Source organism: Trachurus trachurus (genome assembly GCF_905171665.1).
Source record: "Trachurus trachurus genome assembly, chromosome: 24".
Lineage (NCBI taxonomy): Eukaryota > Metazoa > Chordata > Actinopteri > Carangiformes > Carangidae > Trachurus > Trachurus trachurus.
The window spans coordinates 17,771,585-17,789,983 of NC_139910.1; the positions used below are offsets into that span (position 1 = coordinate 17,771,585).

Genomic DNA, 18,399 nt, shown 5'->3' on the forward strand with positions numbered 1-18,399 from the left:
CACTCGTTGCTGTACCAATGCATTTTAATTGAGTTTGATTACACCAGTTTAACAGTGAGCTGGTCAACTGAGGCCATGGAGGGAGTGAATGAGCAAATCATTGATCATGTTCACAGTTAAGGCAAAAATAAAACACTTCCAGGCTATTTTAGCTCTTTCATGGAAAGAATAATAACAACAACAACGTTAAAGCATTATATACACACCCTGTCATAAACTATAGGCTTACTCACACCTACTGTAATGTTATGATACTATTTAGGTGTTTTTATCCACAACAAAGCCAATGATGCAGGTCACCATGATAGCAGCTTACATTAATGACCTCATATCGTCTGTAGTATAATAAGAAAAAAAGGGATTCCTCCTCAAACGTCTGTAACTTAGAAAAAGGCCACTCTCTACGATGTGATGAGTCTGATCAGGATTTTCAGAGAAGGCTTTTGCTTTGAGAGATATTCCACAAGGAATGGCAGTAACGAAGTGTAGTCCTAGAGAGTGGAACACATTACAGTCCCATGATGTGATGACGTTAAATAGATTAAAAGACATTTCACGAAGGCCACCACAGAAATGACATTCTGATCATAACACATACACACTGCGACTTGCATAGAAAAACATAAATGATTCGGCAAATCTTCACACTGATACAGATACTTTAGTTTGTTTGTTTTTTAGAGAAAACTAATGGTTGTGATTTTTAAAAAGGTTGTGCTTTTCTTTTTCTGTTCTTCCTCTCAATTATAAATACTCATTTAAACTCTCTGTAACAGACCTTTTGTCAGCTAATGAAGCTACATATATGCTTTCTTTCATTCATTGTGCTCTGTATAATGTACTAAATAATCAATACTGAGGCAACTCATCTCTTTCAAACACAACACACACGACTGAACATACACTGCTACAAAGCGTATCTATTTGCTGATTGATAACAGTCTTAACAGAAAAATGGTTCAGAGTACGAAAATAAATTCTACATTTTGGCACAAGTTAAGATAACTTGTTCTCTGACGTATGCACATGCGCTTATGAACAGATGCCGTAGACACCGTCTGTTAAATATAGTATGAAACCGCATAAATATAAAGTCCAGCTGTCGGAATAATGTCAACACTCACTCCAAAATAACATATGTGCTAAGCTGCCTGAATAAATTACTATCATTTCCCATATACACACATCTAGTCATCCATTGATAAAAGTGCGCTTACGTCCATATTGTGCGTTATTATAAGACTATTCACAGCAGAATGGCCTACTATGTTGACGCTCTACCATGCACTGATAAAAGTGCTTAATCTATTACAAAAATCTACAAATTCATATCACACACATGTAACCATCACAACTGCTACATCTCAAGCACACCGTCACAGTGAGTCAGTGCTGCGCCTGCCAGGATAGGAGCCCTCTCAGCAGGCTGCAGACAGTCAGCTGCTGCCGGGGCCGGGAGTCTGCAGAGGTGTAGTTCCCTGATGCTCCACTCGGGGGAGCTGCTCCCTCCAGTACGTGAAGTGGCTATAGGTGTCCGAGCAGGGGAAGTCTGAGGAGGAGGATCGCATCTTCAGGGGGAACACGTGGTCCACCACCTCACCCAGACGTGCATAGCTGAATGAGGAGAAGAGAGGAGGACTCAGTTTGACATTTAATTTAGTGGACACTAAAATTGTCCAAGTATGTAAACTGGATGAGGGACTTACGATGAGATGTTGGTCTTGGCGTGCTCCTGCACCAGTTCACCTTTGGGGTTAACTGTAAAAATCCTGTTCAGTGGCACTCCTACTTCTTTATATGAGTATACATCCTAAAAATATAAAAAAGATTAAGTGAGGTGATGTTAGACATGATATACATCTAATATAAACTTTCAATCTGCATTAATGGCTTTGATCTGCAATCAAAACACACTAAATTCTTTATACTGGGCATCAATAAAGCAACAAATAAAAATGCTATGAAATATACTCTTTACAATGTGTGTGTGTGTGTGTGTTGTTGTACCGTTGGTCTGTTGCCAAACGCTGCGTAGAAAGGCTGTGTGTTGGGGTAGAAGAGGTTCTTGATATCAGTGAGACACTCCACCTTGAACTTCTCCGGTTTCTTCTCAATCACCTCCCTGTCAGACAGACACACACAAATACACACACAACATAGGGATTTAACAGCAATCAGCACACAGCACAACAATGCTCAACTCTGAAAGAAGTATGTGTGTGTGTTTGTTTGTGTGGATCAGCGACCTGTGCAGAGCTGAGAAGAGGCTGCTGGGGCTCAGGAGGACGGGGCCCATTGGAAGCATGGTGCCTCTCTCGTTGACCCAGTGGAGGTATCCTCTGGTCATGTCAGCCATGCCGATAGCCCGGGCTGAGCAGTACAGGAACTTGTAGCCATTTCTGATGGAGAGAGACGGTTCAGAGTTTGATTTTGCCTCTATGATGTAAAATTTGAATGACAGCAATTTGTCCCTTTATGTTAGTGTTAATAAATTGGTGCTTACTGGCTGACTTTGTGGTAGAGGTGTGCAATCCCCTGGTGGGTCCAGTCTTTCCCCAGTGTGGGCAGGATATGGCCCAAAGTGTCTGACCTGGAGAGAAACACACGGGTGATATTTGAACATGTGAGTCAAATCTGGTCTCCAGGACAAAAAAAATAGCACATACGGTTTGCAAACATGTTGATTTACGGCGAGAGAAAAGGTTGAAAGTTAGATCAACTGTGACAGGTCGATCGTTCTCTTGCTCTGTCATTTATCTCACTGTGGAAAGATCAAAGTTTAAATCCTGACATTCTGGAGGCTGCGTATTTAATCTTCAGACAAAAATGGAAATCTGGCTCATTATTCAACAGTGAATGAAAATGACAGACGACACCGCTGTGAAAAGATTATTTCATCACACTGACTGAATCCTAACAGCCAATAAAAAAGTAATTTAAACCACAGAGATGATGCTGTCATTTGGAGCCATATACATATCCATTTTCACTCCAAATTAAGTTGAGCTACGTTGTAAAGGTAGATGAAAACATATCACTCACCTGGTGATGGTTCCATCAATGTCTGAGATTATTATCTTGTCGTCCCAGTTCCAGAGGTAGATGGTTCCCTGACAGCGGCAGGTTCCCTGGTACTGAGTGGTCACACTGAACACAGCATCGTTGGGACCGTCCTGCAGCTGGAGGGACATCTGTGTGTGTGTGTGTGTGTGTGTGTGAGAGAGAGAAGTGATATATCAAAGCAAGTCCCAAAGATAACAAACACAGTTCAAAGTCCATGTGTTCAGACCAAACTCCTCACCAGCTGCTCCGATGTGAGACGTAGCGTTTTCTTGTAAGACACGCCCCCTGATGCGAGCGGAGAGTCTGATTGGACGTTGGGAGAGCCCTGCTTGCCTGCTCTGTGGTCTTCATCACTTGAGGATGATTCTTCTTTATGCCTATTTGCACACAGATGAAGAGTTTTTTTAGTCATGAATGTTTAGTCTGTGGTTGTGTTGTGTTTTTATCCAGAAATGTTTCAGATCTCTTACCTGATTGTCATTTTCCCAGCTTGTTCGGCAGAGCCACAGGCCCCACGCTCAGACACTGAATCCTACAAGAAGAAGAAGAGGAAACAAGGTGAAGATAAATAAATTTTTCATTTCCTGTCACAGCAGCGGTGACTTGTAGAATATAAAAATTACCGATTTAGCGCTGTTGTTTCTGCCTCTCCAGGAGAACCACCACCTCCCTCCTTTCTTGGGCATTTTCTCCTTCATGATGTTTTCCACTGCAGCCTGTGTGTGGAGCGCACACAACCACACAACCAAACCACCACAACACAACACCATAAAACACACTTAAAAAAACTGAAATCAGACTATAAATCAACAAACAATAACACAGAACCAATGTGTCTGTGGATGGAATGAGCAAAACAAAGTGGTGGAGTGAGAGAAAGAATCTGTGTGTGGGTGTGTGTGTGTGTGTGTGTGTGGGGCGGGGTGTGTGTAGGGTGGCAACTGACAGTGGCAAGAGAATGAGGAAGGCAGAGAAAGTAAATAAGAGGAGAAAAGGGAGTGAGTGCTGTTGTTTTCCAACATACAGAGCTGTAGCCCAGCACTCCAGTCAGACAGCAGAGAAGAAACTCCAAGGCGGAGTGAATATAAGCGAGACAAGAGGACTAAGGGATGGATGAATGGATGGAGTGATGGAGTGATGAAGAAGGGAGCGGGAAAATAACAAGGAGGGAGAACAGAGGGGAAGACAAAGTTTAACCCACATGCCGAGATAGAACAGGTTCAAAGGGGGTGTTTGTCTGAGGTTGCAATAACACACAACACAAGGTTTCAAGTAGTAGACTGTAGATTAGATATTAGTCAACACGATGAACAGATGAGTAGATGTGTGTATAGAGGTATACACATACAGGATGCAGTGCCACTCTCAGTCAAAATGGGGAATGTGTTCAGCTATTACAACCAACCCTTATTAGTATCTGTGCTGTGTATATGTGTGTCTATGTGTGTGTATGTGAGTTTCTTACCTTTGGCAGAGGTTTCTGGAAGGCTTGCATAGCCAGCATGAGAGGAGCTGCAGAGCTCCAATTATAGTACCTGAGGAAGACAACAACATATATTCATATCAATACCATAAATAATGCAAAAAACGTTTTTCTTTTTATTCAAGAGAGATTGGGGTCTTACTTGGAGCCAATTTTTACGACTAAGTTGGGGTCGTCGATGATGGAGGGGTTCTCTGAGAACTGCTGGTAGGAGATGATCTTCTCATGGAAATGCTCTGTAAGGACACACACACACACACACATTTCCTGTTAAACGTCCCTTTGCCACAGTTCACACATCAGCGTCTTGAGTGAGGATCTCACCTTTTGTGATCTCCCTGTTGTCATTCAGCCCCCCACACAGAGAGATGGCGATGGACGGCAGGTCAGACATGGGGTCACTGTAGCTGTCCACTCCGCTGTCTCCTCCAGAGCTGACCGACTGTGGGGACAGGCTGGTGCTGTGGAGGCCGGGGTCGGAGATGCTCCTCACTGTTGCACCGCCATCGCTACAGAGGGGAGGAGGGAGGCGTGTTTATTATCACTCATGAATAACTTCACACAGCTCAGTTATCATCATCATTAAAACTTTCATAACGATTGCACCGCTCACTGTTAGTTCAGGGTGGGACTTTTTTTATTCTGTATGTTGTTCTTGTTGTTGTCTGTTTTGTTTTTTCTATTGTTCGTGCTCATAAAATCAATCAATCAATAAAAATTCATAACACATCAAGTATGATTCTGTGTGTGTATGTGCATGTGTGCGTCTGTCCGTCCACGTACCTCTTGGGGAAATAAAGGGCTGCCACTTCAGGCTCGAGCTCTGTGATGTCATCCAGGTAAATTCCATCTGAACCAAGATGGCGGCTCCTCTTGTCTGAAACAGAGAAAAGACTCAGTTGAAATCTTTTTGAAAGCTTTTCTGTTTTTCTTAGCTGTTGACCCAAATATAATGATTGGATATGGTTCAATGCACCAAAAAAAATCTCAGAAGCACCACATTTGGTACAAACCTCGCCAAATGAGATGATATATTATGTGTTTTATTATGTTAATTCGGTGACCTTGCCCTCTTAAAATTACCTTTTCTCTTGGATGGAGAGTCGGTCTTGCTGAGTGGACGCAACATCGTCTCATCCAGGTCGGCCATCATACGAGCCGCTGCCGCAACCTGCGACTCCGAGGTCACCGTCTGTGACTCCATCCTCGCCGACTCCGACTCCGACTCCATCCCGACCGTGACGACCGTTTCTGATGTGACCACCGTCTCCTCCGACATCAGCAGCCTGAGCGCGGATATTTCAGAACAGGGTCCGCACTGTTCTGAAGACATCTCATGAGTAATCACACGGAAGTGCGTGCTCTCAGACACGGGGATGGATACGGGACAAACTGGTGGAGGCTCCGATTTCACTGGGAGGAAGGATGGCTGAGGAGACAGGGAAAAAGAGGATGATGGGTGTGATACACGACAGCGCCAAAACTACACTGCAAAAACTCAAAATCTTACCAAGAATATTTGTCTTATTTGTAGTCAAACAAATCTCATTATACTTAAAATGAGACTCATCACATTAAAAAGTAGCTTGTTTTTAGACACTTTTTATGTCTTTCAAGCATATTTTCACTTAAAATAATCTGATAGTGGAGTAAGTTTTTCTTTCTTATTACAAGCACAAAAAAAACTAGCTTTCACTTTTTTTTCTACTTTTTTCAAGTGAAAATTAGTTTGAAACAAGTGAAAATTATCTAAAAACAAGTAATTTTTTAGGTGATGAGTCTTATTTTAAGCGGAAAGAGATTAGTTTTGACTAGAAATTAGACATTTTGACAAGAAATAAGACAAATATTCTTGGAAAGATTTTGAGTTTTTGCAGTCTAATGTTAATATACACAGTCATTCTCTGTTGGGATGTGCACATAGTGGACAATTTGGTTACCGTGGCAGCCTGTGGCAGCTCTCCCCACGCCCAGTGCATGGCTGGATTCTGGTTGTCCGTGTCTGACGACTTGGTCATCAGCTCAGAGTCACTCTTGGGAGAGGTGGGACGAGAGTGTCCGGGGCTGAGAGAAGAAGAGATGACACACAACATTTATAGATCTGTTTACTTTTGTGTTTATTATAGCATGTATGTGTGTGTGTGTGTGTGTGTGTGTGTGTGTGTGTGTGTGTGTGTGTGTGTGTGTGTGTGATCTGTATTTTAGGCACCTCTGGATGGGACTCCACTCTCCGTCTGAACGGGTGTAGATTCCTGCCTGTTTGTAAGAGCCACTAGTTGAACCAGCTGTCGTCTCGTCTCTCAGGACGTCCCGAGACCTGAAACACACGCACACAGACAATCATAAAATTTATTTACTATACAGTTTTCATACTGCTGCGGGTCATTTATTTTCAAGGCTGTAATTTCCCCTTTACTTCACACCTACTTCCCAAAACGGCTCTCCAGACACCACAGTGATCACATCTGAACTTGTTTCACTCTGTTTGCACTCAAAACCCAACACATCTGCAGCTCAGAGAGCTCTGCTGAGCCTGAAGTTGACTTTACCAGGCATATTTTAGATAACTGAAAAAAATCCTTGTTAAAAATAAAGTGTGGTTTAGAATGAATTAGTCAAAGTTACATAAAATAGTACATCACTGAAAGGGGTTTATTGTTCTGAGGTAGTTTTTCCTTTTATAACAAAGGACATAACACTTCGTCTACACAACCATCTTATGTATCAAACGAATGACTGTATTTGCTGTACATGAATGAGAACGCCATCCTGGTGTTGTTTTACAGTTGTGTGGGGTAGAGATGAGCCAGAATTTAGGTGTAATAATAAATCATGTACACGTGCAGAGATGAAAATAAAGCTGTCACCAGGTACAGTACGTATTTACAACTGTTGCTGGATGTCTTCACCATAGGGTCGACAACATACAGTGTGACTCCTATAGCTGCGTGCCTGCCCTGCATACTGCACATGCTATAGGCTGTTTTGGGTCAAATAGTCCACTGGACACCCAGAGGCCCAGTTACACTGTGGATGCATATGTGGGTCAACAGAGGTAAACATGCACTCATTCACTAAAACACATGTGGTGTGTAAGGTTTCTTCTTTCATATCAAGTTATAAAAAATGTAAAAAGGAAAATCATGGCTGATGGAGTGTTTTCCATATGGCTGCGTGTGTGTATCTTATCGGCGTGTGTGAGCCAACTCCACAGCTGGAGGCCTCTGCACTACAGACGCTGGTCTGTTTATTCTTCAGCTCCATTACAGCTGCTGTAAAGGCTCATTTCAGTGATGTATTGTCCTGTTTATCTCGAGGTCTCCCTTGCCCAGGCATTCCCCTCCTCCCGCACTCTGTCACGTGTATCGCTTTTCTTTCCTTACTCCTCACATGGATTCAATCACTTCAGCCCTGTTTCCACGTAGATGTTTATCCTCCTCTCTTTCCACCTCCCTCCCCCTCTCCTCTTCCCTCTCTTCTTCCTCACCTGTTGCTGCTCTCCATCTCCGTCCCTTCATCCGAGCTGATGTCTATCGTGAACATGTCCTCGTCTTCGGAGTAGTCTCCGCTCTCCTCCCTCCTCATGCTGTCCGCCCGAGCCTTCCTCCTCCTCTTCCTCCTCTTCTTCATCAACCCGCCGCCGGTCTCTCCGCTGCTCCCCGTGGCGCCCAGCGTCTGCACGGCTGGCCCGGCGCTCTTCCCCATCAGGGACGAGCTCATCATAGCGCCCCCGTCTGACAGGATCGGAGAGGTGGCCAGGTAGGAGGGGACCACTTCCTGTTTAGACAAGAAGCAGAAGTGAAACAATGAGCGACTTCTTTGAAATGCATACAGTGTGGTTCAACCTGTGAAGCTTCTTGTAAATCAGATGTTTTACCAAGTTATTTTGCTGGAATTAAACACCGTAGGGATATTTTGACTGCGTGCAACACATAGCCATTTGTGCTGTTGCTAAAACTATTTGGAAAACATCCACTGAAATATCTTTAGCATTAACATCAAACAATGGCATTTATACAATTACACAGTATAACACAGAACAACAAAACAGTTAATCTACTAAAGCATCATAGACTTCAAATTTTGGAAACACGACTCCAGTTTTAGTGCTGCACTGTTGTGGTCTGAAGCACATGTGTACAATCACTGCCAAATTGTTTGCAGGAAATCTCTCTGCTGTTTGCCAGCAGAACGAACCAGCCAATCCAAAACAGCTCCTCACGAGCCTTTTCTCTGTAAAAGGACACACTTTTTTTTTTTTTTTTTTTTTAGATTCCCTCCTTCTAGGAAAGGAAAAGGCTTTCCAAGAGAATCTCCTGCAGTCAAAGCAGGGAGGGATTATAAATGTGTGTGTGTGCAGACATATGGTAAGAGAGGGAGAAAAACACAGACGAGGGGGAAAAAAATGAAGTATAACCGAATGATTTGTGGGCTGACAATACACCCTCACGTTTTTGCTTCCCCGTGCCAAGAAAAAAAAAAAAAAAGGGTTCAGACACAGTCCTTCGCTCCTCCTTTCTCTTCCAGACCTCGGAATCTGACACCACTCTGGGGAGAATAAATCACCCGTTTCCCTTGTTGGAGCCGGCTCCTAGCCACAGTAGTTCACCCCCTTGTTTATGTCTTTGCGCTGCACACATCCTTATGTGCATAGAAACGTTTTATCAAGGCAGTGAAAGCTATGTATCTGCAACTCAAAATCTTGGACAACCAAATAAAAACAATGAAAAAAAGAACAACCAGCTTTCTAAGAACCGTTTGGAAAGAGGCCGGCTTGTTCCACAGTTTTCCACGAATCCTAAAACTGACCTTCAAATGTTTTTTTTTACTGGTTTAATAAAAACCAGAAATACAACAGGTTATTTTAGGCTTCATCAAACCTGTCAACCTTAAACCACTTCTCTGATAGTTAAGCTACATTCACACATACGCAAGCACCACCTCCTCTAAGCATTTTCTTTTTCCAGGTTCCTCCTCTCCAGGTATATCCTCATCAATCTTATATATAGGTCAGACACAGTCGGTGAGCGCTGCATTCAGGGCTCTTGCTTGCTAATGAACAGAGTAGCCTATTGCTGTTCAGCCAGAAAGGAAAGGAAGAAATTCCTGGCTGCGGTGCCAACTCTGCACACAGCGTGACCTTGTTCAAACTGTCTATGTGTCGGGAGAAAGATAGTTTGGATAATGGTGCTCGGGGTGTAAACATGGGTGTGTCTTGGTTTCAGTACCTAAGATGGGCGGAGAGCGGTGTGTTTTCATTTGAATCTTGTTTTCATTTGAATGTGTGCCACTGAGGTTTTGTTTGAATTACGACTTTACTACAAAACAGTCTGGATTATTATTATTTTCCACTTCCAGAGGCACTTCACTGCTTCTGTTGCCTAAAACAGTGATGCAATCTCAGATTTAGATCACACTAAACAAAATGTCTCAACATGAAGACACTATTACAGCTATGTAAAAGTAATTTTCTTCGTACCTGATCATTTTCTGTCTCTTGGACAAAGAAAGCTTCTCCATTGTCCCCAAGTTTCATGTGTAGATCCACTGGCTCTCCATTGATCTCCATGTCCACCTAGAAGAGACAGAAGGTGAGAATTACAGAGCTGAACAAGCGAAGGACATTGAACTTTTCGCCTTAAGGACAGATCCCTCGTTTGTAATCCCCATACCACTTTCTCTCGGGACCGGAGGACGCCCATCTTGCCGAAGCGGACGTGGAAAGGCGAGCACTGCAGGGTGCCATCGGGCTGTTTCACCACGATGACGTCAATGCAGCCGGAGAGGGTGGCAGGGTTGAGGCCTCGGTACAGCTCTTTGACCTGGACAAACACCTGGCCCGCCAACTGGCCCACGTAGTTCATGGTCTGGCGGGTCTAAAGGAGGAGGAGAGGACGAGACAGGGGACAAGACGGGACAAAGGAAATGACTTAGCATTATTACATCCATACCGATGGGTCTAAATTAGCAACTTCAAACACCCAGTCGGGACCACTAAGCTCCATAATACTGGACTCAACCATGCCTTGGACTCATTCAACCTTCACGGGAGGTGTTTATGATCAGGGACCTAGTGTGCCATTCTTCAGTCCGTCAGTCAAACCCCCTGATGACGTAACTGTCCTTCACTGGACGGGGGTGAGTGGCATGGCTGAGGAAGGAGGACACGGTGGCCGGTTTCTGGTCAGTGCTCACATAATCCCTCCCAGGGCCAGTCTCTATGTGGCCTACATACGGTAGAAACAACCTGTTGCCACTTTGACCTTCCCACCCCTCCTGATAAGTCTAGAAATCCTACCCCAACTTTCCATCCAGCTACAGTATACCCCCAGACACCAGAGGTCAAAAGGACAAAACCAAGTTAGAACAACCAGTCCTCGTCAAGTAAAGACGGGACTGAACTGAAAAGAGGGGGTCACGAGATCAAGAGCGTCTTGGTTGTCTTCGGCAGAATGTCAAAAATGCAGAAGTCTTTTGAATGACACGCACACTGTTATGCAAATTCTCGACTCAGGGTGAGCTGCATTAGTGTGTTGCTTGTTCATCATCATGCATTATGCTTGTGTTTGCATCACTCTCTCTCTCACGCCTACAGACAACTCAGTCCGTTCGTGTTTTTCAGACAGCACACACAGTATTTGTTTCAGGACTGATGACAGCAGCGCGGTAACATAAGATAACAGTCGTGTGATCACATTTCTGTTCTCCCAACATAGCTCAGTCCTTGAAAGCTGCTGAAAACATCTTACTATGCGAGTGACTGGATCATTAAGGAACACATCATTTTCTGTCAAGGTTAAAGGGATTTTTTTTTTTTTTTAACGTTTCTAAGTGGAAGATACTCACTGTCACACTGTCAGATCAGCTGAGATTTTGAGAGAAACCACTTATAAATACTTCAGCCATGCAAACATATTGTTGTAACATTTAGTCCTATTGCTTTTTAATTCAAAATTCGTGTCTATTGACAAAGCGTTTTCCAGGTAAAGACATAAAAAAAAAAATACTGTCAATAAATGCACGTCTAGGTGTGTAGACTCTGTCCCTAACTTCTCCACTCTAGCAATAATTCAGCATTGAAGAGCCAGTCTCTTCATCTACCATTTCCCCACTAATCATCTGTGACAATTCCACTGTAATGAAACTACTGAAAATATGAGATGTTATGCAGATATGTAAACTCTATAAGCATCTTTTGCAAACAGTAAAGGAAACACACAATTTCGGTTTCTGTGATGCAAATGTCGATGATGGTCAAATGTTATGATTCCCTTTTCTATAGCTTTCAAAACTCTTGCCAAAAACAAGGAAGGGGGCCGGCCTTCAGTTTGCAGAGGGCCCCTAAAATGATTGCAGCACAAGGGAAGATCGGCTTGGAACAATGCCAACATACCCCCCCCTCTTTATGGGTCCATGTGACCAGGAGATGAGGCCCCTTACAGAAACTAAGGAGCCCTAATTTTAGAACAGTAAATGAATCTGAGAAGCCACAACCATACCAACCACACCATTCAAATACCTCATAGATGACCTTCATTGCATTAAATTATTAACTGCACTTTTCACTGAGGCATTGGGTTACTTTGCTCCCAGCAAGCCCGGCTGATTTCTACAGTGTGGGACGTATGGTGTGAAACAATGCTGCAGAGTACCTTCATCCAAAAATAGACTCTCTTGCTTTGCAGATGAGACAAAAAAGGAGGAACCATGTCTCAAAACACTGACAGCAGCGCTTGTGTTGAGAAATGGCTTGGTGGTTAGAAACGTCACCATTTACAGTCAAAGCTAACCAAGCCTGTGAGAAAACCTTTCTTTTTCTCAACAAAAGCCAGTTTTTTTGTTGTTGTTTTTTTTTTTTTAACTACGGCTATTAGTTTAATGGATTTACAAGCAGTAGTTGTGAAAATTTCCCTGCAGGCTGGAATCTGGCTGGGCCACTCAGTAGATCATGTGTTGCAAGTGTGAACACAGACTTTCATTTTCACCAAATTTCTGGTCTTATCAGTCCCATTGTGGCTACTACACAGACATAACCCATATGCCCACAGGCATTTCTAATAATTTAAGAAAACAAAAGCCTTTGCTTTGCTTGTAGACGTAAGTAGCCTAAATCATGAATGATTTCATTAAAAAATACAAAAGACATGTGCCTGACAATAACAACAAATCTGACCTGACCACAAGTTAAAAGAGGCATGCATTTAAAACACCATAGTTGAATTGCTGACTCATAACATCCTGACAGTCCTGATGGAAAATGTTATGGATGAATGATAAATGATTAATGACTACAAGGACACAGTGTTGATCATAACAGCTGTGAGAAATAGAGCAGATAAAGTCAATCCATCATACATAATCATTAAAAAAACAGGTAGTCTGGTGCAGTCAAAACACATAGTAAATACAGGCTCCTACCGTTTAAAGCTGAATATGCTGACAGCCTTTACCAACACACAGTCACTGGCGTTTCCTCAGCGGCGAACAACAGCACAACAACACATCATAGAAGAGTAATTTCCCGGTGGATGTGATGTCTGATCCTGATATATAACCCTGACTTACTGTCATCGACTCAGCGCGTCACATAAAAAAAACAAAACGCCGGACTATTTAAAGCAAAGCGACAAACATTTCTCCCACTATCTGCCCGTCTCTCCCTCTCTCTCGCTCCCTCTCGGGGACTCTTGTCAGTGGGTGACATCACCTGCAGCGCAGACCCGCCCGCTGACCAATCAGCGCTCAGCTCGATGAGTTGCAAAATGCATCGCTTCAGCATTTAGGTTTCCACTTGTCTACTCTCAGCTGCCACAGTGGCAACAAAATAACAGCCTTGTACCATACTAGACAGCTGTGTAGTAAAGCTTGGTATTCTCATTTAGTGTTTATTGTGATGTATTTATCATCAATTAAAATAGACAGAACCTTGACATGGCTAATTATGTGCTGTTTTTTATTAGGCTTGTATTAAAATAGTCCTATATGTAACTAATAGTTGGCGAAATAGTGTGTTTAGGAACTATAAAGTCAGACGTGTCCTATTTTGTATGAAAATTACACACGACGTCTGCGCTTGCTTGATAATTTTTTAACATGGCTTTATTACGCTTCGGTGTCTCAGTTTAAAGAGCACAGGGGTGAAACTGTATCCAGTCGCTACGGGCTACACCGCTATGACGGCGGGAAGTAGTGGGGCTGCGTCAGCGTTTGAAGTCACCGAGTCAGAGTGATGCAGTGAGGTGATCTTTCTGGCCAATCACAGCTCAGCCTGGTGGCACATGCGATGTTAGCAGTTGTAGTCGGATACCATGCATGCAGGAGGGAAAGTGTGTTAAGGGAGGATGTGGTTGACTGGCCGGGACATGTGTTCAGCAGCAATGCACAGCAGCAACACCAGGCATTTAATAACCCCCCCACCCCCATTAGCCTGTAGTAGCCCTCTTATATGCTTCCATAAATCCCCCTTTCTCTCCTTCTGTGTGTGAGTCTGTGCATGTTTTTCTCTGGTTGTGTGGACAGGTTTGGTTTGAACCCATCATTGTAAAGACACTTTGGTACTTAACTCATCTTCTTAGGGTCGTTTGAGGGTTATGACTAGGTTTATATATATATATAGGCCTATATTTAGGGTTAGAGTTAGGCTTTTATTTGTGATAGTTAAAGTTTGGGTGGGGATTATGGGATGGGATGTCATGAAGTGTCCTCACAACTACTGTAAGACAAGTATGTGTGTGTATGTAGGCTATATAAGAAGTGAGAACAAAGTCAAAATTTTGACAACAAAAAAATCTCTCTTCATTGACGCCATATCCCAATCATTTGATGGACTACACATTGTAGCAGTCTCACGTGCGTCTTCCTCTGTGTGTGTGTGTGGACAGGAACTAATTGCTTTTCCAGACTGTGAAGCGGAGGAGGAATGCGTGCCTTTGTTTTTCCATCACAGTGTACCAACTTTGAGGCCAGTGCGTTGTTAAATTTCAGAACTCTTGTGTAGGCTACTTCATGTTCATACTGTTGTGCAGTTGTGCCAGACAACACAATTATGAGTTTGGCAGAGGAAAAAAAGCAAACAGATAACAGCACAGGCATGTTTCATTCATGAATCTGAGCTAGTTGCAGGTTCAGACTGATAAATAGTTGTGTAACAAGCAGTTTATGTCACCGTGTCACACTGTCTGATGTCACGACCGCTGTACATGTGTGCTTTGTGGTTCACTATCTCGCACGTTCATTATGTTCAGTTTCTGTACCAGTATTTTGCCTGAGAGCATTGTCTCATTAAACTGCTGACCCTGCAGCAACCTGCAATCTCAGCTGACATCAAGCACTTTTATGAATGGGTATTTGTTGTACAAGTTATTCGCTGCATAATACGTTATTTAACATGTACTATCACATGTTCTCTTATTTAATAGATTAGCCTTTGCTTTTCTTGTGAGATACAGAGGCTAGAAGATATGTGCTCTAGAGACTCCTCCCTCAGAATTAAAAGTATATTTTTGAACTCTTAGGCTTTTAATTGATAGGACAGCTGTAGAGACAGGAAATGGGGAGACAGAGAGGTGGATTGACTTGCAGCAAAGGGCCACCGGTGGAATCGGTGGAAAGCCTCTGCATATGGGGCACCTACTCAAATAACTGAACTAAACGACGCCCCCCTCAGAATTTAAAAAATAAACAATGGAGAAAATGTAAATCTATATGTAGCAGAAGCTCAAAAATGTATCAATATGAAAGGTGTTAACTCTGGAAGTTATACTGACCTTGCAACATGATAAAACTCTAAGACTTTCCTCCTGTCAGAAGTTTGCTGGGACATTAAAGAGGAACTATGCTAGATTTTTTACCTTAACTGTGCTACATTTCTACCTTAAATAAACAACTTTGGAGCAATTGTGATGGTTAAATAAATGACTTGTTATGGGGAGAATGGAGGCTCTCTGCCTTCCACGCAGCGTCTCTTGGCTGAAAATCAACCTTGCAAGATCCCAGCAACGCGACACAGACGGGCCCCGTAACCTGTAATCTCTTGTTTATGACAGATAAGTCTACACAGATATACACATCGTAATATTGTATATGATATATAACGTTATCTACTCGCCGGCTTCGTTAAAAAACAAATGCACACGGCCAGGGTTAGCAAGACAGCGGAAAAGAGACCAGACTTACGTAGTTCCCCTTTAAATCTGTTAATTACAAACCTTTAGTAATTAGCCATCACATATATCTATACTGTTCTATACTGGTTATCTTTTAGGGTTGCAGCCAGGGCATATCTTAGTTGACACTGGCAAGGGCAGGCCGGGTACACCCTGCAGTGGTTGCCGCAGTCAACCCCACCATACCATAATATTAAAGTAGGGTACTATATTGGCAGTGCGACATATACAGGCTGCCACCTAATCAGTCTTTATGTCACTGTCACTGGATTCTCCAAGGATACATGAGCCACACAGCTGCCTTCACCGACATGTTTCTAAGAACACGCTGCCTTGCCAGGAAGAGTTTAACACATCCAATCTTCTCTATGCACTCAGGATGCCATTTTCAACATGTATGGGCAGTGGTGTGACCAGGATCAGAATACAAGAAACATGTTGACGCACTCATAATGGTGTCAGTGTATCACCAGATAATCACAAAACAATGTGCTAATTTCTCAGAGTCCTTACCGATCTCCAATTTTACTTCTTTTATATGCATTTGTTAGCTGACTGCTTCCTTTGCCTAAATCACATTAGTAGAGCAACCATTTAATTACACCTACATGCTTACACCTCCCAAAAATAGTAATGCCATAATGATATCTGAAGCCTTTTAAGGAGGAAGCATTAGTTTCTGTAACTACACTGATGAACCAGCCAACACCTCACTACTTTCAGCAAACGCCTCACCACCCTTTCCCCGGTTAAAGCCTGCTTGTTCTACCAAATGTTTCATACGCTGTGACAATACAATGATAGGGCCCTGTTATGATTACACTACAAACTTGACCAACTTCTCACAATACGCCTGTAAAAACAGCCTGTTCAATTCGTCACTCTGTGCAGACGTCGTTTCAGCTGACTCAACAAGGGCATGTTGCTTTAACAAGTTCATTGCATAATGTTTTTACACACTTTGTTGATATCGAGGGCTGTGATTGGCTCAGGCTATTCTGGCCTGAGAGTCATAAGATGTGACAGAAACATTAGCTGGAACTGCCAAGCTTTGATACAGAGATTAGAAGTAAAAGAAAAAAACTCCTTGTCCCTAATTAGCAAGATTATGAGCACTAGCCAGACGTACTTTTGGGGCATAATAGGAATATTGTTGTCTTATATAGCTGTAGACGGCGAAAACAGAAACAGGACATTCTTATGAAGTCAAGATTCACAACAGATATTTCACAGTATATATTTTTAAGTGCATTCATCATCTTTTAGGGTCAGTTTGCATTCAGACAGAAACCCTGTTTCATACCACAGCCTATTAAATCAGATGCTCATTGATTGTATGGCCTTTATATTACAATAAAGTAAAAATAAATGTCCTGAAAATGTACATTTCACTTGCATATCTTTGATTGCCATCATAGTGTTTACCTCACCTAATAAGACCAATGAGTCCTAGTTGCAAGCTGTCATCTTTATGATAAATGTGTTGTTTTCATCCAGAGTTGCTCCCTCTCGTTCCCAAGTTTCAGCCGCAGCAGATCGTCTTACGGTATTACTGACACACACACACAGGCCCGTTGACAGGGGGGGGCAACCGGGTATGCTGTCCCCGGGCCTCAGGACCATAGGGGCCCCAATTTATTTTACTTTACATTCACATATATAGGGGGGGGGGCCCTATGATGGTGTCTTGTCCCTGGGCCCCAGCAAGTCTGTTGACAGCCCTGCACACACACACACACACACACACACACACACAAACACACACACCGTGGGCCTCACTCTCTCTGCTCTAAGAATCAGTTACAGGATTTTAATAAATTGTGTTTAATATTTTATTCCTGTTAAGCTTGAATGAAAACAGATGATAAATATTGAATGACACAAACTTCTGTCTTTAGGCTTGCTTTGTTGACGGGACACAAACTCATGTGCTTTCATGCAGACATGTATCCGGACAGACTCTGTTCTTCCTCGTGTCTTCTCCCCATAATTAACATAATTCATGCTTTTGTCGTTCTTCCACACATGCAGAATAGATGATTTACAGATCACTTTACCCAGCTCCAGGTGGTGTCAGTGGCATACTCCTCAACAGTCTCATCAAACTCTTCATCATCCTCGGCTGATATCATGATTCCATAGTGTGTTTGATCCTAGCTGTGGATCTCTCTGCTCTTTTGTGGTAAGAGACGCCGCAAGTCCGGAGTAGTCTAGAAGTTGTGCCTTCAGTCTCGATGCACGTCAAGTGTCTGACTGCTGTGTGCAAGTGGACAGCGTCTTACTAAATTTACCTGAGCCCCCGGGTCAGAAACCTGAGATGGTCCTTGAGTGGTCACCATCCACCAGATCCTCTGACTTCTCAGGCATTTGAGGAGGGGACATGTGTTTGGATTGTTTGACAGAACGTTAGTCTGAGTGGACTTCCTCTGCCACACATGATCACACACCAGTCAGACGACAAATTACCTTGGCACAGGGCTCCCGCTCCTAATGGTTGTCTGACTGTGTTTTAAACGTGCAAATTTCTAATTACTTAACACACTGAGCGTGACACCTGTTGTTGGTCTTGACCCCGTGTGGACCGCAGTGCCGTCACTGACATTCAGACAGGACCAGAGCACCTGTTGCCTGGGGGTGAAGTCCAGGTCACACTGGTGGTACCCAGAGTCTCTTCCAGTGACCACTGTA

General features: G+C 43.1%; 1 protein-coding gene across 2 annotated transcripts; it reads right to left on the reverse strand.

Moving 5' to 3' along the window:
* Nucleotides 1-700: 700 nt before the first annotated feature.
* On the reverse strand, nucleotides 701-18,258 carry LOC311007743 (phosphatidate phosphatase LPIN1-like). 2 transcript variants are annotated; one of them, XM_084001046.1, is made up of 20 exons: nucleotides 17,769-18,258; nucleotides 10,219-10,422; nucleotides 10,026-10,121; nucleotides 8,034-8,323; nucleotides 6,756-6,863; nucleotides 6,487-6,610; nucleotides 5,630-5,975; nucleotides 5,330-5,423; nucleotides 4,871-5,055; nucleotides 4,689-4,782; nucleotides 4,529-4,598; nucleotides 3,687-3,779; nucleotides 3,534-3,595; nucleotides 3,302-3,440; nucleotides 3,043-3,191; nucleotides 2,504-2,590; nucleotides 2,247-2,399; nucleotides 2,008-2,122; nucleotides 1,707-1,810; nucleotides 701-1,614 (listed from the first exon to the last, which is right to left on the reverse strand). In XM_084001046.1, exons 1-20 carry the CDS (start codon nucleotides 17,841-17,843, stop codon nucleotides 1,437-1,439), a joined length of 2,766 nt encoding a protein of 921 aa, XP_083857172.1. In that variant the 5' UTR covers nucleotides 17,844-18,258; the 3' UTR covers nucleotides 701-1,436. The 2 variants fall into 2 exon arrangements, with proteins under 2 accessions (XP_083857172.1, XP_083857173.1); XM_084001047.1 differs by lacking the exon at nucleotides 17,769-18,258 and adding an exon at nucleotides 12,965-13,397.
* Between the last annotated feature and the right edge of the window lie 141 nt (nucleotides 18,259-18,399).